The sequence below is a fragment of the Trematomus bernacchii genome, unplaced genomic scaffold (assembly GCF_902827165.1).
Source record: "Trematomus bernacchii unplaced genomic scaffold, fTreBer1.1, whole genome shotgun sequence".
NCBI classification, from domain to species: Eukaryota; Metazoa; Chordata; class Actinopteri; order Perciformes; family Nototheniidae; genus Trematomus; species Trematomus bernacchii.
This window is the reverse complement of record NW_022987640.1, coordinates 45108-64401: the sequence shown is the minus strand read 5'-3', so window position 1 is coordinate 64401 and position 19294 is coordinate 45108. Positions and strand designations below refer to the sequence as shown.

The window sequence follows — 19294 nt, the reverse complement described above, 5'->3', positions numbered from 1 at the left end:
CTATGGGCAGCAACGCTGTAAATATTCACAAATAAATCCAGCAAAATGTTTAAGATCTTGTTCTTGTGTAAAAGTAGAAGTACTCAGATCTTGTACTTGAGTAAAAGTAGAAGTACTCAGATCTTGTACTTTAGTCAAAGTAGAAGTACCAGAGTGTACTGTAGGAATACTCTGTCACAGTAAAAGTACTGCATTCAAAATGTTCCTCAAGTAAAAGTAGAAAAGTATTATCATCAAAATATAGTTAAAGTACCAAAAGTAAAAGTAGTCATTGTGCAGATTGGTCCATTTCAGAATAATATATATGATCTTTTACTCCAGTAAAACTAAAGTCAATAGAAGTGTTTCAACAAAAACAAAACCAGGAAAAAGGTTGAGTCATAACTGATCAAATAAAGTCAACTGTTTAAACTCATTGCGCAATAAACCATACCAACCAAACAATATCCAAAGTGAAACCATTGACCAGCAGGAGGCACTGGTAATCCTCACATTAACTGCATTTACAACAGACACTGCATTTGTTCCCACTCAGACTCACATTTTCTCACAAAGTAGGCTGCAACTTACTATTACTACTTACTATAATTATTTACATTATTAATCAATCTGAGGCTGCCATTTTCTCTGGAAAAAAGTGAAATTGCCTTCCCAGTTTCTCAAATTCCAAGGTCATGTCTTTAAAAGTCTTGTTTTGTCAAAACTGAGAAAATTAGAGAATCTCCACATTTGAGAGGCTGAAAACAACAATTTGGGCCATTTTTGCATGAAGAATTACTAAAATTATGAATCGAAAAGCAAAAAAGTTGATAATTTTTTCAGTCTATTGACAAATTGTTGCAGCTCTAGTTCAAAATAACCTTTTGGACTATTACTAGTTTTGATTTAAAGTGGTCATTTGACTAAAACACCATCCAATTTCACTCCAAAAAATTGAGTCTTTGGTTTCCTTTAAACACATTTTAATGAATCAGAGAAAAAAAATCTACGTTACAATACATCAGTTCATGTTTTCCAATGCGAGTTATCTACAGCTGCATACACTCTATTTACCCAGTTTAAAATCTGTTCCTTCACTCTCCTCTGTATTCACTCACAGATGGCACAATGTACAACAAAAACAGCAAAAGATATATCAGCCCTAATTATGTTTGGGGAGTAATTCACGACCAGATTGCAAGGATGCAGGATTATTGGCTGCATCCACTTGTTGAGAAGACACAGGTGAACATGAGAGGAAGAGGACGGATTTAAAGTTTGTTTTCTTGAAATCTTGGACAAAGTGCACATACAGAATATGCTAAATAAATCCCACAGAAATAGTGACATTTAAAAAAGTAGTTTGAGATAAATGTGAGGAGAAGGAACGGATCCGTCTCTGCCGTTTTTGGCTTTTTAAATAACATAATTTATATGCTTTTTGTATGTTTTATGTTGCACGTTTCTGCACGATACTACCAATTATACAACGGCATAGCTCTTCCATTGTTCATTAACGTATACTCTGCATTTTTTACAGTATTGTTTCATATTTTACTGTACTTACATTTTTATATATTTATGTTTTTTGCAAATTTTTGCTCGATTTCTTTTCATTTGAATACATTTGACTGTGTTTATGATATGCACCGAAACACCAAAGCAAATTCCTTGTATGGGAGACTTCTGATAATGGCTGTAAAACCCTTTAACCCAGGGGTGTCAAACTCAATTTCATTGCGGGCCACATTCGCATAAAGGTTGCACTCAAAGGGCCGGTTGTATATATATAAAATAATATATTATATTACATTATTGCCTCTGAATTGGATTATTATCGGATAGGATAATAACTTAGTAATTAACTACGTCTGAAAGCAGAAGTCCAGGGCAAATAATTGCAAGTCTCTTCAGTGCACATGTCACAAAACGAGATGCATTGTGGGACATGTAGTTTATGGACAACCTGCTTCTGTAAAGTGGCATGTAACCGTATAATAAACGTATTATATTCTTTGAAAGCTCTTGCGGGGCCACATAAAATGAAGTCGCGGGCCGGATTTGGCCCCCGGGCCTTGAGTTTGAGACCCCTGCCTGAACCCCTCTGTGTAAAGAGACATCCTGGATCATTGAAGGGGATTTTATGCACAGAAGATCGCAAATACATCTTTAAATGAAGTCCACTTTGATGCATGCACTTTGAAATTAAACTACATTAAACAGAAAACAAATGAAAAGCATAAATTGAACTCTAACGATATGGAGAAAATCAAATCTTGTGATATTATTAAATTAAATCAAGGTTCCAGGTTCTTTATTTTGTTATACGCATACAACAAATTCAACTATCAGACGAGCGACGAGTTGACCAGTGATCGGTCCGTTCTCCACTTAAGTTCAGATGTTTTTAATTAACTTTTTTTGTATTAACGTTCCTCTGTTTCTAACTAGAGCTTCTCTTTGTCAGGACATTGATATTTCGCGCATATTTTATTCATTTCGGATGTTAAACGGCTGACAGATGACCGGGAAACGCTGATATATACGGAGGCGTGTGGTGCAGTGGGTTGTGCGTTGGTGTTGGGATCATGGGAGCAAAGGTTCAAACCCCACTGCAGTCAGCATGTCGTTGTGTCCCTGAGACACTTAACCCCAAATTGCTCCTGCGGGAATTGTCCACAGTATTGAGTATGTTAGTCGCTTTGGATAAAAGCGACTAACAAGTGACATGTAATGTAATAATGCAATATATATTGATGGCTGCTGCTGTTGCTATAAACAATTTCCTACAAATATGGCCGTGATGTCCCTGAATGCACCACGGTTCCAATTCCCTATAAGGTCTGTTTTCATTAATAACCACTGTACATTATACCTCACATAACCATATCCAAATGTGACTTATATCACCATATCTTTATAATACAGATATCGCCCATCCATATCCAGACTACAGCTTGAGAAAGCAAGTCCTTATTAAGATGTTATTTTAGGATTTGTGGGCCTGACAGAGACTCGATGTTTGAGAAGTTATTTTAAAAAGCAGCAAAGCAATGAATGGTACCATATCAACTGAATTGAAGAGTGGGATAGACTATCCCATAAATATATCTTAAAGACACAGAAATATTCCACACTAAGCCCTGCAGGAGAGACGTCCCCCACAGACGGAACTCCCCCGGAGTTCATATCTTAGTCCTGATCCCTTTTATCAGCAGAAAAGCTTTTTCTTCTTGCAGGTTATCAAACTGCGGCGAAAACTATGAGTCCGATAATAACGATGGCGGCCACCACTCCGATGCCGATGAACACGTAGCGCATCTTCTTGTTCTCACCGTGCTTCTGTTGCATCACCTTGTCGGTTTTCTTCTCAAATTGTTTAGCCTGGGGAGAAAACACACAAAGAACCGGTTACATTACCCATGTTGTGTTATTAAAATCAGAACTAGGAAAAGACAAGACGTATATGCTCAGAGCTTTGCTATTAATAAAATGATTGCTATAAACTGGCTTGAACCTCACTACTTTGGACCAATGGACACAAAGACTTGTAAACTGTATGGAAAATGTAACAGCGAAACTACAACTCAAGATGGAAGAGTATTTAGAGAAATGGTCACCTGTTGTAAGGTATTTGGCAAAGTGAATATATTGTAAGCATCTACATTTTTTTATATTTCTTAAGCTTTGTTGATAATTACTATTGTATATTGTACTTTTTGATTATATTATATATCGATATTTGTATATAACAGTATGATATTGTATCTGTACCATGTTGTGTGAGACTCACTGTCAAGGAACTTGTTCTAATAAATGTTAAAAAAATAATTAAAATCAGAAGTAGAAACCCTTTACGTCCCACAGCAGGGACATGTACAGTGTTACAGCAACGGATATAAGATGTGCTTTAAAGGTCTGTGTGAACCAAAAGCTGAAATACTAACTCTTGTAAAACCTCCAAAGCCAACAAAGAAAACATATCAAATCCAGAAAATATATGTTGTAATTTTCTCGGCCAATATGTCTGTACTACCAACAGATCACATGACTACGATGGGGTCAAGCAGGTCACATGGTTCCCACAACGCTGTTACATCACACTGTGGAGCATTCATCACATTATAAAAGATTTCACACTTTAAACATAACACAGTGAAGGCAGGTGAAAATCTGCATGAGACGGACATATCACAAATCAATTGTAAACAAAACACCAGAAGAAGACGCCACATTTGCACACCACTTTTTTGCCACAAAACTATAACCTCATGTTGGATTTTCCATGTTTTTGCATCAATCTAAAGTCATATTGTGCTCTCTGTGGGCTGATTTTGATTATTTTTGGTTCAATTTGGAAGTTTTAGTGGACGCTGGATCATTTGGATTAGATAGATTGCTTATTTATTGGCAAATATGGCCACTTTCTGCTTAAAACTGCCATGATTGAAAATGTCAGTAATGGATTTGTCAATCCTCAAAAATAACTGTTTTGGCCCTCCTAAAATGTTTTTATTTGTCAGACAGTTAAAGGTGGGGTAGGTAAGTTTGAGAAACCGGCTCGAGATACACTTTTTGTTATATTCCATGGAATGCTCTTAACATCCCGATAGCAATGAATATCTGAAGTGCTTTGACAAAAAATCCATAAAAAAATATCATCTGTGGAAGCAGTAGTACTGTAAAAAGCACGACCAATCATCTGAGCCGGCCCAGCTAAAATAACTGGATGGCCTACCTGCCTGTCAGCCTTCCATCTGTGCACAAACTTATCTCGTGCCCTCATTGGTCATGTGCGCGTTCGTGTGTGTTGGAGGAGGGGCTCTGTAAGGAAGTGGCAGATTTTCTCCGGTTGTGTACTTTCAAATTCTAGCGATCTCGAGCCGGTTTCTCAAACTTACCTACCCTACCTTTAAGAGATTTTTTTATCTTTAGTGTCATCTGTATTTTTTCTTACTCTCTATTGCTGGTTTATTTCTATTTCTATTTTGGGATGTTTACATTTTGGATTGTTTATTTCTAGTCTTTTAATTTCTCTAATGTACAATGCCTTGTCTTTTTATGCTGCTGCAACGAAAACTATTTCCCAAATTGGGTTTAATAAAGTACATCTTATCTTATAACCCCCAAAACCACAAAGAAATACCCAATGCCCAAATATGCAAAGCCATATTTTAACTATTGTCGTCATAGGCCATTAATGCTAATTAATGAAACTTAGGCTAATACCTTTGTTACTTAGTTAAGTACATTTTTCTGGTATAAGTACTTTACTCCACTACTTATTTTTCTGACGACTTTTTACTTTGACTTCTTACATGTTGAACCCAAATACCTGTACTTTCTACTTCTTACATGTTGAACACAAATACCTGTACTTTCTACTTCTTACATGCTGAACACAAATACCTGTACTTTCTACTTCTTACATGTTGAACACAAATACCTGTACTTTCTACTTCTTACATGTTGAACACAAATACCTGTACTTTCTACTTCTTACATGTTGAACCCAAATACCTGTACTTTCTACTTCTTACATGTTGAACACAAATACCTGTACTTTCTACTTCTTACATGTTGAACACAAATACCTGTACTTTCTACTTCTTACATGTTGAACACAAATACCTGTACTTTCTACTTCTTACATGTTGAACACAAATACCTGTACTTTCTACTTCTTACATGTTGAACACAAATACCTGTACTTTCTACTTCTTACATGTTGAACACAAATACCTGTACTTTCTACTTCTTACATGTTGAACACAAATACCTGTACTTTCTACTTCTTACATGTTGAACACAAATACCTGTACTTTCTACTTCTTACATGTTGAACACAAATACCTGTACTTTCTACTTCTTACATTTTGAACCCAAATACCTGTACTTTCTACTTCTTACATGTTGAACACAAATACCTGTACTTTCTACTTCTTACATGTTGAACACAAATACCTGTACTTTCTACTTCTTACATTTTGAACCCAAATACCTGTACTTTCTACTTCTCACATTTCCCAAACAGGCTGGTTCCTTTAGTCTGAATGTGTGTTTGGTGGCGTGATCATTATTATTTAGAGTCATTGCGTGCCTATTGATTTGAACACGATCCGTGTATCCATCATTTCCTGGTCTTCTCTAAAGAAGAGGGACCAATGAAAACGTTGTCATGTTGCCGTTGTTCAGCATGGAAACATTCATTAGCTAACAATGACATTATTGTTCTATTAATATAAAGGGAGGTCAGGTACTCTTTAAAACAGCTGCTAGTTATGGGTACTTTTTACTGAAGTACATTTCAAAGCCCTCTTTACTTTTACTTGAGTAAAGAAGTTTAGTCAGTACTTCTACTTTCACCAGAGTATTTTTTAAACACGAGTAGCTGTACTTCTACTTGAGTAAAGGATGTGTGTACTTTTGCCATCTCTGCACATACTATACATTTCTATCATTACACCTAGACTAACAGGACTTGTCAGTTTTTCTGCATGTTAGCTGTTTCAGTGGGAACGATGCGACCCCCCCGCTGACCCCGGACGGACGCTGGCACACCAGCTTCACTCATCTTAGGAAACAATAGGAAATACCTTTCTAAACATAGCACCATAAAACACAATCAGGATGTAAATTGTACATTTGTTTTCCTCTCCAGCTCCACCTCAGGAGTATTTATAGACATCAATATGACATTTCCTCCTGTTAACCCGTGTGGAAGTAGTTTCACACAGAAACACTATATGTTACCATATTTACCTGTAGGGATGTATACTGAATACATATCTTTAATCTAACACATTTGGAGAGTTATGTGTAACTTTACCATGTTTTAAGGCGAGACACTACTGGCAAAAACATGTTTTATCATAAACTGTACATTTACTAGAGTACAGTACATAAGTCAAATTAAAAAGTACTTGCACTTTACTCCAAGCTATGCTACTTTATACTTCAACTCAACTACAGCTTTTACTCTAAATATCATTACGTTGGCTCCTGTATATATATACATACATACTGATATATAACTGAACATCAGCAGGAGAGGACTCTTTAAAGTAGAGACACTACATACTGATATACACCTGAACATCAGCAGGAGAGGACTCTTTAAAGTAGAGACACTACATACTGATATACACCTGAACATCAGCAGGAGAGGACTCTTTAAAGTAGAGACACTACATACTGATATACACCTGAACATCAGCAGGAGAGGACTCTTTAAAGTAGAGACACTACATACTGATATACACCTGAACATCAGCAGGAGAGGACTCTTTAAAGTAGAGACACTACATACTGATATACACCTGAACATCAGCAGGAGAGGACTCTTTAAAGTAGAGACACTACATACTGATATACACCTGAACATCAGCAGGAGAGGACTCTTTAAAGTAGAGACACTACATGCTGATATACACCTGAACATCAGCAGGAGAGGACTCTTTAAAGGGGACCTATCATGCAAAATGCACTTTTGTACGTCTTTTCTACATGAATATATGTCCCCGGTGTTCCAGGGAACTCACCAAGTGTCAGAAAACACAACCCTCTCTATTTTCCTCCATACCCAAATCTCTAAAAAAGGGGCTGCAACGGATCTGATAAAAACTGATCCAGATTTGAACACTGTCCTGACGTCAGGATGGTGGCGCTACGGCTATTGGGCCAACTCCACCAATCAGGAGGAGACAGCCACGGCATTGCCGTTCTAAAGCGCTGGAGACGCTGTAGTACATATGCCAGGCCAGTAGATGGTGCTGTTCTCACAGAATCAACCCTTGCAAAAACAGGGGTAAAAAAGTGCAAATTGAGCGAAATGAGGCATGGCTAAAATGCATGATCTGTTTGGTATTTTGAAAAAAAAAAGTATAAATATGCCTTATATAGGTATGGTCCTACACTATATTATTCAAATATAGCATGATAGGTCCACTTTAAAGTAGAGACACTACATACTGATATACACCTGAGCATCAGCAGGAGAGGACTCTTTAAAGTAGAGACACTACATACTGATATACACCTGAGCATCAGCAGGAGAGGACTCTTTAAAGTAGAGACACTACATACTGATATACACCTGAACATCAGCAGGAGAGGACTCTTTAAAGTAGAGACACTACATACTGATATACACCTGAACATCAGCAGGAGAGGACTCTTTAAAGTAGAGACACTACATACTGATATACACCTGAACATCAGCAGGAGAGGACTCTTTAAAGTAGAGACACTACATACTGATATACACCTGAACATCAGCAGGAGAGGACTCTTTAAAGTAGAGACACTACATACTGATATACACCTGAACATCAGCAGGAGAGGACTCTTTAAAATGTTCTCCTCACCTTTGCATGAAGATCCTCAGCTCGGGTCTCCAGGTCTCCCAGTTTATCCGACCTCTCGTCGACCTTGTTCATGTTCTCCATCATGATGACCTTCACCTCGTCCGCATCGTCCTGGACCCTCTGCAGGTGGCTATTCCCGTTCTGCCACACACACACACACACACACACACACACACACACACACACACACACACACACACACACACACACACACACACACACACACACACACACACACACACACACACACACACACACACACACACACACACACACACACACACACACACACACACACACACACACACACACACACACGGTTACACAGTGAAACTAGTGACGCTTCAGAAAAGACAACACAACAAAATCACGTCTAATATTCACAAATTAAATCTCTCATAGTTGCGTGTGAAATCCAAAATAGCTGACTTCCTGTTGGGTTTAAGATATGGCGCCAAGAGGCTTTTCTTTGCGTCTCACCATGCTTCATATACCTTCCAAATGTCATACTTGTAGGTTGAAGCACAACGAGGGGCTGAATTCTAGCAACTTTTAGAGCCTTTTTACCCCAAATCAGACACAGGGACAATATTTGAGTCGTACTGAGCTCTGGAGAAGTTATTTTTCTGCACAATGCCACCACTATTCTGCATCGAGGCCAGTGTACTAGTCAAAGAGAGTTATACTCAGCCAGTGAAATGTTTGTTTATTGTTCCTGTCGCACTGGAGGAGTTTTTGTGAAGTCTGGGGTCATGGGAATTAAAAAGACGAGGGCATTGACCCCAGAAAGAGTCCAAAGAAAGATAACACTCCATATTTGTTTCTCTAAGCCAGGATATGTTGGCCCTGCTGCTGTGATCTCCAACACGTTTCTGTTTTCATGTCTCTCTCTTGTGAGTTAGTATACTGTACTCTCATTGCTACAGGTTAAAGTGTTCTTTGTTCTTATTAATGCATCAGTTGTGGAGGTTATATTTTGGATTAAATCTGGCATTTCTTCATGTTTCTTTGTGAACACAGTTTTGCAAAAGAAGTGAAACGTTGCCTGTAGTTGTGCAGACTTGTTGCTGCTTGGTGCTATCAGAGTGGATGTTGTATAAACACAGACGGAGCATTTCCTCCTGCTGCGACATGTGTCTGAGCAGATTAAAGCAACAGTGCATTCATTTGGAAAAGAAATAAGGATTTTAAAACAGTGTTGAGAAGGTTATTTATGAAATGTAATAGGTAACCCTTTCAATAATGTAATAAGAAATGCAATTATTTGACAGATTTTAAAGCTTTCTTTCCATGTGCAGCTCTTGCAACATAGGTTCAAGGTTCAAGGTTCAAGGTTCTTTATTGTCAAACTGACATAGCTACAGAGTAATTATGTTGTTGAAAATCTTATGTCACAGGCTTCTCCAACAATGCAACATAATAATACAGATAGCAAGAGCAATACAAAAGAAAAATAGTTATAAATTAAAGTGATGATGTGGAATAGTGCAGTACGAGTCTATATACAAGTTATTGGAATGATATATATTAGATATTAGATACATAATACTGAGTAGCAGATGAATGTTTTTGAAGTTGTTTCAGCAGTTCAATTTTTTAACAGTCTCACTGCCCGCGGGAAGCAACTGTCTCCGAATCTTCTTGTCCTTGCCAGGATGCTGCGGTAACGTCTGCCAGACGGCAACAGAAAGAACAGTTTGAGGCTGGGGTGATGGGGGTCTTTGATAATCCGTAGTGTTTTCTTCCTGAGCCGCTGGGAGTAAAGGTCCTCCATGGATATATAATATAATATATATATAATATAATATATAGATATACATACTTAATCTCCATCTACTTCATAGAGTATCTTTCCAAATAATATAAACTGGGATAACTGCGTTTTCTGATATTTCTGGTTTTATATCTGATGTGAAAAGGCTATTTGTATAGTTACATTTACATGTGGTGTTAATACTGGTCTTTAGCATCCCTTTTTAATGCTAAATTGTTTCTTAAAAATACTTATTTTGTATTATCCTTGGATATTTATTTGTATTACCTACAGTGCAACTTATTTGTTTAGATTGTTTATGTTCGCACCACCAGATACCAAAGCAAATTCCTTGTATGTGTAAACGTACCTGGCACTAAACTGGATTCTGATTCTTTAAAGGTCCCCTATTATACTGTTTTTCATCAATATATCACAGGTCTCAGATATATACAGAGCATGTCTCTGATTGGCTGAAACACCAAGCAGATCATTGCAGCATTACCCATAATCCCCTCTGTTTCAGCCCTGTTTCAAAAGAGCTGATTCTCTGTCTGTTCCTTTAGATGAAAATAAGGAGCCCCTCCCCACGCCCCTCTGAGAGATATTTGGTTACAAAGAACACAATGGTGCTCTCGGAGGAGATTCAGGTGATAAGGGGGGGGGGGGGTTACCTTGGTTGCTGATTGGCTAATGGTTACACAAGACAAAACATCATTATGACATCATAAAGTGGCCAAAATCTGATCAGCTCATTTTCAGACAGGTTTTTATAGAAATGGATCAGGACAAAAAGAGAGAGAATCTTTGTTCCTGAAACTTTCAGAGTCTCTTTCCACAGAGGGGACACATGTTGATGTAGAAGAGACATGAAGAAGAGGGGACACATGTTGATGAAGAAGAGACATGAAGAAGAGGGGACACATGTTGATGTAGAAGAGACATGAAGAAGAGGGGACACATGTTGATGTAGAAGAGACATGAAGAAGAGGGGACACATGTTGATGTAGAAGAGACATGAAGAGGGGACACATGTTGATGAAGAAGAGACATGAAGAAGAGGGGACACATGTTGATGTAGAAGAGACATGAAGAAGAGGGGACACATGTTGATGAAGAAGAGACATGAAGAAGAGGGGACACATGTTGATGTAGAAGAGACATGAAGAAGAGGGGACACATGTTGATGTAGAAGAGACATGAAGAAGAGGGGACACATGTTGATGTAGAAGAGACATGAAGAAGAGGGGACACATGTTGATGAAGAAGAGACATGAAGAAGAGGGGACACATGTTGATGTAGAAGAGACATGAAGAAGAGGGGACACATGTTGATGTAGAAGAGACATGAAGAAGAGGGGACACATGTTGATGTAGAAGAGACATGAAGAGGGGACACATGTTGATGAAGAAGAGACATGAAGAAGAGGGGACACATGTTGATGTAGAAGAGACATGAAGAAGAGGGGACACATGTTGATGTAGAAGAGACATGAAGAAGAGGGGACACATGTTGATGTAGAAGAGACATGAAGAAGAGGGGACACATGTTGATGTAGAAGAGACATGAAGAAGAGGGGACACATGTTGATGTAGAAGAGACATGAAGAAGAGGGGACACATGTTGATGTAGAAGAGACATGAAGAAGAGGGGACACATGTTGATGTAGAAGAGACATGAAGAAGAGGGGACACATGTTGATGTAGAAGAGACATGAAGAAGAGGGGACACATGTTGATGTAGAAGAGACATGAAGAAGAGGGGACACATGTTGATGTAGAAGAGACATGAAGAAGAGGGGACACATGTTGATGTAGAAGAGACATGAAGAAGAGGGGACACATGTTGATGTAGAAGAGACATGAAGAAGAGGGGACACATGTTGATGTAGAAGAGACATGAAGAAGAGGGGACACATGTTGATGTAGAAGAGACATGAGGAAGAGGGGACACATGTTGATGTAGAAGAGACATGAAGAAGAGGGGACACATGTTGATGTAGAAGAGACATGAAGAAGAGGGGACACATGTTGATGTAGAAGAGACATGAAGAAGAGGGTACACATGTTGATGTAGAAGAGACATGAAGAAGAGGGGACACATGTTGATGTAGAAGAGACATGAAGAAAGAGGGGACACATGTTGATGTAGAAGAGACATGAAGAAGAGGGGACACATGTTGATGTAGAAGAGACATGAAGAAGAGGGGACACATGTTGATGTAGAAGAGACATGAAGAAGAGGGGACACATGTTGATGTAGAAGAGACATGAAGAAGAGGGGACACATGTTGATGTAGAAGAGACATGAAGAAGAGGGGACACATGTTGATGTAGAAGAGACATGAAGAAGTGGATTTTGCATAATAGAATAATCTTTTCTCCAAATGATGCAGCCCTATTTGTCAATACCAGCGACCCCTTACATTAAGCAGTAATCTGAGCCTTTGTTTAAGATTATTTGTATTCATTATTGCAGCTTTTTCACACATATGTTGCTTTAAATATATAAAATGTATTAAATATTGCGACTTAGATATTACACTAGTCCAAATTACAATTTTGATGACGTTTAGATTCAAAGAAACAGACAAGAAGCGCTTTCCGCACCCCAAGAAGCTCATAAAGGGACAGTAAAAACTTTAGCCACAACGCAGACTCTATGCATTACATTAATGCACACAATGTTGTTTTAATGTTATTATAAAATAGTTATCTATCTGTTTTTTTTTTTGTTTTCCTCGTACGTGTCAACAAAAAAACCTGATTCAGATTCTAAAGAGAAATGAAAATGATAACACGGAGCAGGTTTATCCAGATTGTGAGTAACACCTTGTGTTTGTTCTGCCGGGAGTAGAACCACAGGATGATAAGAGGCTGGCAGGATATTCAGAGAGACTTTAAAGCTTTTTGCATCCTGAAAGGTTTCTCCTTCACCTCCGACCCCGAGAGGAAGGCGGCAGCGACAGGAAACCGACAGATAGAACGAAAACAAGCTCGCCCTCTGCGCCTCCATTTCATATCTCACAGATTTCACTTCCTGTTGCTGCAAACACAAGTTCACTGTCGGCTAAGAATAGCAAGAAGACGTGGAAAAATAAGGTGTTTATCTGTTTTTAAAAAGGCTGCAGTTGCTATTTTATTTAAGTCTTGCACCATAGTGACCCCACTTTGGACTGCCACTTCTAAATTGACATATTTAACATATCCATAACTATCCATTTTTGTACATTTCTAGGGTTACTTACATTTTTAAATCGTATTGTTATTATCCTTTAATGAATTCGTACCTGTCCGATCCCCCTTATTATTGATGTTGCTGATAAAAATCTATTTGTGGTTTATTTGATCTTATTATATCAGATCTTAAAAACACTAAAGGACTCGAGGACTTTGAACAAATTCATTTAATCTGTACAAGTATTATCCCTTTGTCACAGCTCTCTTTAAAGAGCGGTGCACTGATGTCCTATTTCTATATTGGACCCTGAAGGCAGCATAGTCCTGGTTCTATCGACAAAAAGCCAATGGGTTTTTTGTAATGGATTTGTACTTTAAAATGCAGCCGTCTTCAGACAGGAAGTGCTGCCCATTCCAGTTCGCCTCCTTCCTTCCTTCCCTCCCTCCCTCCCTCCCTCCTGCCTTAATGTACCTGGCATTATCTGGGGAAACCACACCTATCAGATTAGACTCTGCTCATTACTGTGAACACAATGCTGCCTCTAAAGCTAATAAAATACATATGAATCATCTATTATCGAGAAGATTTATATTTAAGGATGTATGGAGGTTATTGGGATTTAACCATTGCTCTTGTTGACGGACAAAAATGCCAAAAACGTAGTGTTTGGGAGTCTATGGCCCTTTCTCATTTCCCCTCCTCGACTCCTCGGTCCTCCGGTAGTGACCCGGAAATGAATTTTAGCGCGCCATGTTGAAGGACATCTCATTTCTCTAAATGCACATCGAGGACCGAGCATCGAGCGTCGAGGAGGCTCTCTGGAGGAGCTATAACCGAGGATACACTGATGGGTCCTCCACGGTCCTCCACGGCTCCTCCGCGGATGCATTTCCGGCAACAGAGATGTTTCAAAGAGTCGAGACGCACGGCCGGACTTATCTCAGCCAATGACAGCTCTGCAAGCATCACCTGGATATTATTTTATTAACTGCTTGAATCAGACGCGATGTTTACAGAGAGAACAGCTGTGAGGTCCGTGCAGAAAGCAGAGCAGAGTGTATAATATATATCATATCACTCAGTATAACAGGCCTACTCTCTTTATTTGCTTTAGTTTAGTAGATATCTACAAACAAAGTCGATATTTTTCTAAAACCATTTAGTGCTTCACATAATAAAATACACAACGGCTGTAGCCTGATTATATGCTTTAGGAGCTGTAGGTGCGTGTTGTACAGTGTGTAGGTGTGTGTGTGGTACAGTGTGTAGGTGTGTGTGGTACAGTGTGTGTGTAGGTGTGTGTGGTACAGTGTGTAGGTGTGTGTGGTACAGTGTGTGTGTTGTAGTGTGTAGGTGCATGTTGTACAGTGCGTAGATGCGGCGGACAGACAGGTCTCAGTTGGTTTGGTGTCCTATGCTTACTTTTAATTCTTGTAAATAACACTTTTGGCCCGTCATTTCATTTCCTCATTGTAGCGACCAGAGAGGGGAGAGGGGGGGGGGGGGCATATCCGGTCTCTGATAGTGTTATGTTATTATGAGAGTGCTCTCATACTTGTTTGATTCTGAAATTGTATATATATTTATATAAATATGTGTGTGTGTATATGTCCGCATCTGTAGCCTGTTATTGTCTCATTATACCGCACTGTCAATGTAAATATATAAGTGGTCATGAACACATCTGTCCATCAGACAGAGGGCTGCTGTGCCTCCTGTCATCATTAAGGGACGTCTTTTTAAAATGACCGCTCAGAGGAGAAGAGTTCTCATTTCTCTAAACGCCTGCTGCTTCCCCTCCTCTCTCCTCGGTTCCCCTCCTCGACTCCTCCGCTCGCATCTCCTTTGGGCGGGACTAAGACACGAGGATAGGAGTCGAGGAGGGGCGTCGAGGAGGGGAATTAGAGAAATGAGAAAGGGCCGATGTATACAGAGATATGTAATTAAACTACAAAATAAAAGTCATTTAATCAGTTACAGTTACTGATGAAGTGGTTTCACGTATAAGGGATCGCTGTGGTGTTGTATACAAATAAAATCAAGGACAAATATCAAGATAAATAAAGAAAATATTGAAATTAAAAATATATAATGTGAAAAACACTTGTATTGGAATTCAAATTAAGGCTGAAGTAGAACAAAATGTATATCACGAGAAATGAAATGTAAAAATATTTAAATTATATTAAAAAATATGTAGATACTGTATGTCTGGATTACAATGACAATCACATGCTGTTTATAACAGGATTAACATATTCAAGGTGTTGTCTTTACATTTTTTTTAACGGTTTCTTTTGTTTTGGTAATGAAACTTAAAACGCTTGTGCATTTTAAATCTCATTGTTTTGGTATGTATACGGAAGATCATGCTTTTAATTTGTAGTTTCTAAATGTATGCTTTTATTTTGGTAATTATTTCAGAGTTCCCTCAATGTATTTCTACCTGGCATTACATTACATTACATGTTACTTGTTAGACGCTTTTATCCAAAGCGACTTACATACTCAATACTGTGGGCAATCACGGAGCAATGTCTTGCCCAGGAACACAACGACATACTGACTGCAGTGGGGTTTGAACCTGTGACCCCCTGATCCCAACATCAAGGCTCTATCCACTGCGCCACCCACCTCCCCAAACCTTGACATCAAACTCACATGTTTCCAACTCAATAACATCGCATTTTAAACCTTACTTTTGTTATTTTCTGTATAAATAATCATCATTCCGTTATATATCAACATTTTAAATACAAAGAGTCATGCTTTTTATTTGTATTTCTTAAGGTATGCTTTTATTTTGGTGATTATTTAAGAGTCTCCTCAATGTATTTCTACCTAATTTACAACTCATGTGTTTCCAACTCAATAAAATCATATTTTAAACCTTATTTCTGTTATTTTCTGGTTAAACAGTCATCATATATAAAAGGAACACACTAGTGTACCCACTTTTTAAAGACTTCACCCGCAGGTTGGTGAAGGGAACATTGATGTTGTTCTTAGAATAAAGTGCCCTTTCTCGTTATTTCACATGTTATCTATTACATACAAGTGATATACGTTGAGATATTGACTCACCATGTCTGTGGCGCGTGTTGCTGTCTTTGTGCTGACTGTCACCGGATCCAATGCGACTATAAAGAGACTCAGGTCTGTTCTGAACCAGAAACTCAGAAACTCAGAAACAGGCTCTGTAGCTAAAGAGGAAACAGAGAGGCGTTTGATGTCTGTCTTGTTATCTTCTTTCTGCCTCTCTTTGTCTCTTTTCTGTCTCTTTGCTCTGTCACTTTCACTTTCGCAGACTATAGAGTGTGTGTGTGTGTGTGTGTGTCTCGTCCTTCAGTCTGCTGGACTCTGAGCTGTGTGTCTGTGATGCGTTCAATGTATTCCCGGAAATCTAACTATTTACTCAAAGCCGTGACGCTAAATCGGAATATTCTGTACTTCCCCGGATATTTGTGATTTGTTTACCTGTTGAGCACGAGCCTAATACTGCGGGTTTCCCCCTTTATTTTCCATTCATTAGGTACTTTTCATACAATTACATAATTCTACTGGACTTCCTCATTTGTAAGCTGTTTTTTTTAACGAATATATTTATTTGAATTCATTTTTCAATGTATTATTCTTTTTTTTTAATCATGCAATGATAACTGATAACTTGTAATGCAAATACCTGCAATAAAGTATTAAAAAAAGACGTCAGAAAAGGCAGTAGGCTATAATGTGATTTATTGATTAAAGTTCAAGACAAAAACACAACAATACAAATATATAAAAATAACATAAAATTACATACAAAAATTGTAAAAGCTACATTAAATTAAAGAAAACACATGTAAAGATACATACTGTTTAAACACACAGAGACACATAGACTTCATTTAAATATAATACTTCTTTATACTTTGAATTTATTACATTTCACCAATAAACAGTTGTTTTAATAGTACGATTTTATTTTATAAAAGAATAAAAAAAACTTTATTTATTATAAATAGATGTGTATTATAAAAATAACGGTGAATAGTTTTGCTATAACATACAATGAATGTACTCCTTCCACCCCTACCAATGATATATACAATTTTACGTAATTGTATTTATTTACTTCCAATTCTTTACAGTATTCTGCTCATCCTGCTAGTCTACTTCAACAGGTGTCTTAATAGCCAGGGGTCCCTGAATGCAGCATATGTCGACCTCTCCAGTGACTTTCCCTTATCTCCAGAATCCAGCCGGAAACAGAGAGCAGCAGAAACTCCAGAAACACTTTACATACTTCTAGTAGTACTTAGTAGTACTACAGCAGTCTGAAAAGACTCCATTACAAGTAAAAGTCCTGCATTTTTAAAGTGCAAAAGGATTGTGAAATAATAATGAATAACGGATGTGAATAACCACTCAGATCTACTACCCACAGGGACTCAGTGGGTCTGAGGCAATACAACATATATTTATATTGACCTTATTGCACTTTATGGTACTTTAAATCCTGCTGTTTTATATTTATTATACTGTAGTTCTGATGTCTTTATATCCTTTAAACAATGGTGCCTTTGTTTTGCACTACAGTTGAATGGGGTAAAACATTAACCAACAGATATCACCACAAAACTTCCTGGGTTGATGATTTACATTAAGACAAGTCTTTTTTGTATTACAATGTTATGTTTGACCATGCAAATTAAGCGTTTTGATATTAAATAAGTGCTTATTCGCATTTGCATAAAAGCAAGAATAAATTGACAAGTGAGCGTCATAGGGGTCATGTATGTGTGTGTGTGTGCGTGCGTGCGTGCGTGCGTGCGTGCGTGCGTGCGTGCGTGCGTGCGTGCGTGTGTGAGCACTCATGATAAGGAGCTGACAGCCTGACAACACGTCTCTATTGTAGATATCTGCGTCACTATCAGAGCTGAATTCTTTCCGTCAGTCTTTGATTCATTCAGACAGCAGAGCCTTTATTACTGAGAACACACATTAGTCAGAGAAGAAGAGATACTTAAATTCATAGGAAATGTAATCTGTTACACTCAGGGGTGTAAAGTAACTAAGTACATTTTATTTTCATTCATTTCATCTCCCATTGTAAAGCGTCCTTGGGTTTCTTGAAAGGCGCTATAAAAATCAAAATTATTATTATTATTAATTTTGAGGTACTTCTACCTTTACTAAAGTACAAGATCTGAGTACTTCTACCTTTACTAAAGTACAAGATCTGAGTACTTCTACTTTTACTCAAGTACAAGATCTGAGTACTTCTACCTTTACTAAAGTACAAGATCTGAGTACTTCTACTTTTACTCAAGTACAAGTTCTGAGTACTTCTACTTTTACTCAAGTACAAGATCTGAGTACTTCTACCTTTACTCAAGTACAATATCTGAGTACTTCTACCTTTACTAAAGTCCAAGATCTGAGTACTTCTACTTTTACTTAGGTACAAGATCTGAGTACTTAGTAACCTGATACCATCTGTTACTTTTAGATTACCTCAATATCATTGCAGATAAATCCAAGAGAAAATAAGATGTGTTTTACTTACAGTATAATGTAAGAAACCGGACAATGTGACTTTAGAAAAGAAAGATATTCAGGATCAAAAATGATAGTATTTAAAGGAAAAGCTGCCTTTCATGAAGCATATTCAGTCAGTAATACTCCAACAGTGAAACTCATGAGCACATACTACGGTTTAAAAAAGCAGAAATCAAATCTGAGCTGACAGAAAATGCTCCGTTTTAGTTTAACACACACAGTTAAACTCACACACACTATTTTGATTATTTTATGAACATATAGGTTCAGCTGCTGAATTAAAAACAGAACAAATGAAGCAAAGAAAGTGAAAACCATAAAGCAGATTCAGGCAGTATAGATTGACACTGAAAGTATTATCATTATTAACAGCTTACAGAGAAGAGATAACATCTGATCCTTTACAACAAACACTAAATGCTCTTTTCAGGTTTTTAATAACGCTGTAATCCGGCTAGTAATCCACCATTT

General features: G+C 37.9%; 1 protein-coding gene across 1 annotated transcript; it reads right to left on the bottom strand.

Annotated features, from left to right (window-relative positions):
- Nucleotides 1-945: 945 nt before the first annotated feature.
- On the bottom strand, nt 946-16634 carry vamp5 (vesicle-associated membrane protein 5). Its single transcript, XM_034133243.1, has 3 exons — nt 16364-16634; nt 8346-8486; nt 946-3363 (listed from the first exon to the last, which is right to left on the bottom strand). Exons 1-3 carry the CDS (start codon nt 16364-16366, stop codon nt 3223-3225), a joined length of 285 nt encoding a protein of 94 aa, XP_033989134.1. The 5' UTR covers nt 16367-16634; the 3' UTR covers nt 946-3222.
- Between the last annotated feature and the right edge of the window lie 2660 nt (nt 16635-19294).

Coding starts and splice junctions, on each gene's coding strand:
- vamp5 (XM_034133243.1), bottom strand. Junction 3,364..8,345: donor CTGAGGATCTTCATGCAAAG/GTGAGGAGAACA, acceptor TTTTCTCCCCAG/GCTAAACAATTTGAGAAGAA.